Genomic DNA, 3,878 nt, shown 5'->3' with positions numbered 1-3,878 from the left:
GAAAGTGATTCTTGCGGAGCGTGCAGTGTCTGTTGTGAAGCGTCCGTGAGGTCAAAAACGTTCAAGAAAATCTCAGGAAATTTTTTTTCATTAATGTTGTTGTGTCTCAGTTTTAACTGATTTGTGTGCGCGCGAACTAGTCGTCTACGAGTTGGTACAAGGACATTGTACATGACCTTACCAATGCGTTTGATGATTTCGCCGGGTATCCAAGATCATTTATTCATTGAATGAATTTATACGTAAACTTGTGTTCCTGGAATGAATTCCTTAAACTTAGTTCTATGCTTCCGATTATATTGTATCTCTTGTTTCAGCTGATTTCCGTTAGGAACTCGGCGGGTTTTATTAAATCCAACGTTGTTCGGATTGGTCTTCCAATAAGTGCTTTGGCTGGAGACAACTTATTTGGAACATTTAGATTTGGTGTGGACCTGTAGGATTGAAGGAAAACGGATAGAAATTCTATTGTAGAAGAGCTATTGTTTCCTCCTGCTTGAAGTTTAGTGAGTCCTCGTTTGAAAGTGTCACAAAACGTTCGGCCTGACCATTGGAACTAGGATGGAAAGGAAGGCTACGCAAATGCTGAATTCCATTTGTCAAACAGAATGTTTGAAATTTCTCTGAAATAAATTGAGTTCCGTTATCTGAAACAATTGTTTCTGGAATGCCAAAACGAGCAAAAATACTCTGAAGTATATTAATTGTTTGTTGAGCAGAGATTGACTGAGTGGGTATGATTTCTGGCCATTTGGAGAAAGCATCTACCAAGACAAAAAAGTATTCTCCATTTAACGGTCCAGCATAATCAATGTGTATTCTCTGCCAAGGTGCCGTTGGTTGAGTCCAGCTTTGCAAAGGAACCTTAACCGGAGCCTTTGCAGCAAAAGCACAATTTCTGCATTGCTTGACAAACCATTCAATATCGGCATCAATTTTTGGCCAATAGAAGTATGAACGCGCCAAAACTTTCATCCGTGTGATACCAGGATGACCCTTATGTAACTGTTTCAAGATCTGAGAACGGAAACAGAATGGCACGACGACTCTGTCGTTGAATACGAGACAACCTTGCACCACTGATAGCGAATGTCGCTTACGGAAATAAGGTTGCAAAGTCTTCTGGTCAACAATCTGAGGCCATGAAGTAAATGCGTACTTGATCGCTTCTTGTAAAATATCATCTTTCTTGGTCGCCTCAAAGATCTGGAAAATGATAGGAGAAACAGGTCCTTTTTGAAAAAACTCTTGCAAGGCAAAAGACAGATCATCTTCAAGTTAAACAGAGGCAATGACAAAATCTTCCTTAGGGCGTATCTGCTGGTCTATAAGTCTGGATAAGACATCGGCGTGACCGAATTCCGCAGTCTTGATATATTCTATCTAGAAGTCATAGGAAAGTAACTGTAAAGCCCAACGCTGCAACCGATTGGCTGAATGTACAGGAATACCCAATCAGATTTCTAGTAGTGTTAAGAGAATTCCGATTGAAATTGAGAGAATTATTAATCTTTTTAGAGATGAATTTTTTGATCCTGATATTAATATTATCGAAGACAAAATTTAGAGGGTAACCATTGTCTAAAAGAATATTAATAACCAAAATGATATTTTTCTTGTGAAAATCCGGATGCGACAATAAAATAGCGCGGTCAATAAGGCTGAAAATTGTGCCCTTNTTATGACAGAGAGGGTGGTGGGAAAAAAATGACAGGAATCTACCAGAAAAGGTCTTCTTGTGAAACCAATCTATCTTTAATCTATTGTTCACTACATGAATCGATAAGTCTAAGAAGTTTATACAACGGTTATCCTCCAATTCGATGGTAAATTTTATTCTGTCATGAAATGTATTAAAAGCGTACAATGTCATTAATAAAATATGCTGGAGCTGACAGAACGATATCATCTACATAGCNAAAATAAAAACGAATTGAATTATAAAATTTATTAAGGATTTTGTTTTCAAAATTTTGCATAATAGAATCCGCAATGAGAGGGGACAAAGGTGAACCCATGAGAGTGCCGAAGGTCTGCTTGTAGATGACATCGTCGAAGGTGAAATATGTAGAGGAAAGTACAAAAGTAATCGCAATCAAAAATTCTTCCAGCGGAATATTAGTGTTTTTGGAAATGTATGACCATCTATTCTTTAACCCATTTATAGCAAGTTCGATTGGAACAGTGGTAAATAATGAACTAATATCAACTAATTTCAAATCTCAACGGACTTGCTACGATAGTGGGGACTCTTATACATATATAAACCGTTGCCTTTTTCCTCTGTTCAGTGTTTGATTCTTGACTTCGAAGATGTAAGTTTGTGTTTATACGCTAACTACTATATTGTGAGATTGTGCGTGACTTTGAACTATTGACTTTTTCAGGAAGTCTAAATTTTAACATTACATCCCACGTTGGACTTCCATATTGTAAGATTATACTCAACATCATCTACATTTCTTTGCGATATGGCGTGAATAAATTTCGAATTAATACTGAAGAGGGCTCAAGTGAGAGCCGAAACGTTTATTTGTAATTTGTAATTTATAATTTGATATCATTCCATATTTTATTTGATATCACTGTCTATTAATAAAAAATTTAAAGATCTTCTATTAGCTGAAAACAGATCTTGTTATTTTATCATATTTTATTGTTATATTAACGAGCGTATCTTATATTATATGTTTAGTTTTAATTGCGCAATAACCATCTTTGTGACCGACGGTTTTGCATCTCTGACACTTGTGCGACTTGAAAGTACAGTCTTTAGGTAGAATAGTGAAGAAAAAACCAACAAGGAGTTGAAGGTTTTTTACCGGATGAATTCTTTTTGTCATTCTTCTTACCCTTGTTTTTCTAATTAAACTGAAACTTCTCTTTTTTTGCATGTTTTTTGATTGAACAAGAGCAACTGTACTCAAGTCTGCTTTTTAATTCTGTACCAACAAAGTGTCTTGTTTTAGATTAACCAAACGCTGGCATTCAATGACTAAATCCTCGATTGTAAGTGAATCTGGCTTAGTGTCAATTAAATGAAGCAACTTGTTACAAATGTCAGCGTCCGCTGCTGAACGAAGGCTACATACAAATATCAAGCATTTAAACTGATCCGCAGTAATCGTCGATATTTTAAATTCTTCACATCGCTTATTAACCAAAGCACCATGAGCTTGAAAATCATGTTGAGGTGATTTTGTAGTATTTAAGCAATTATACCGCTGGTGAAAAAGCTAAATTTTCTGGCCGAACATACTACCATGATCAAAAAATAACCGGAATTTATTCATAAAAAGAAAAGTACATGTTTATTCTTCAAAATTCAAGTTGTCCCCTTCAAAGTAGTCCCCGTCGGCTGCGATGCACTTGTGCCAGCGTTTGATCCACCCCTCGAAGCTTTTCTGGAAGTCGGTTTTTGGTATAGCCATTAGTGTCTCCAACGATTTTAGCTTTATTGCCTCCACACTCTCAAAACGAGTTCCTCGTAGTGGTTTTTTGAGTCGATCGAATAGGAAGAAGTCACATGGTGCCAGATCAGGTGAATTGGGCGATTGTTGAATGGTATTGGTGTTGTTTTTGACGAGAAACTCACGAATTATCAACGCATTATGAGATGGCGCATTATCGTCATGGAGAATCCACGAGTTGTTGCCCCACAAAGCAGGTCTTTTTTTGCGGATAGCTTCGCGTACGGATCCGAATGATATGTTGGTGGTCTCAGCTATCTCCTTTATCGTCAATTTGCGATTTTCGATCAACAATTGTCGGATTTCATCGACGTTTTCATCAGTTTTCGATGTCGATGGCCTCCCAGGACGAGCATCGTCCTCAACAGTCTCACGACCACTTTTAAAGCGTTCATACCACTGGTACAC

At 37.3% G+C, this 3,878-nt stretch overlaps 1 protein-coding gene across 1 annotated transcript in view; it reads right to left on the bottom strand.

The window, feature by feature from the left end:
• Positions 1-465: 465 nt before the first annotated feature.
• The window catches only part of LOC109862077 (uncharacterized protein K02A2.6-like), a 4,267-nt gene continuing 854 nt past the window's right edge, over positions 466-3,878 (bottom strand). Inside the window, exons 2-3 of the mRNA XM_020441976.1 lie at positions 2,949-3,084; positions 466-1,206 (exon numbers count right to left, since the gene is read on the bottom strand). Coding sequence (XP_020297565.1) covers positions 466-1,206; positions 2,949-3,084 — 877 coding nt within the window. The remainder of the gene's footprint in view (positions 1,207-2,948; positions 3,085-3,878) is intronic.

This window comes from Pseudomyrmex gracilis, unplaced genomic scaffold (genome assembly GCF_002006095.1).
Source record: "Pseudomyrmex gracilis isolate BER0280 unplaced genomic scaffold, ASM200609v1 scaffold_1342, whole genome shotgun sequence".
NCBI classification, from domain to species: Eukaryota; Metazoa; Arthropoda; class Insecta; order Hymenoptera; family Formicidae; genus Pseudomyrmex; species Pseudomyrmex gracilis.
Note: the sequence above shows the minus strand (reverse complement) of the source record. Positions and strands in the feature narration are given on the sequence as shown.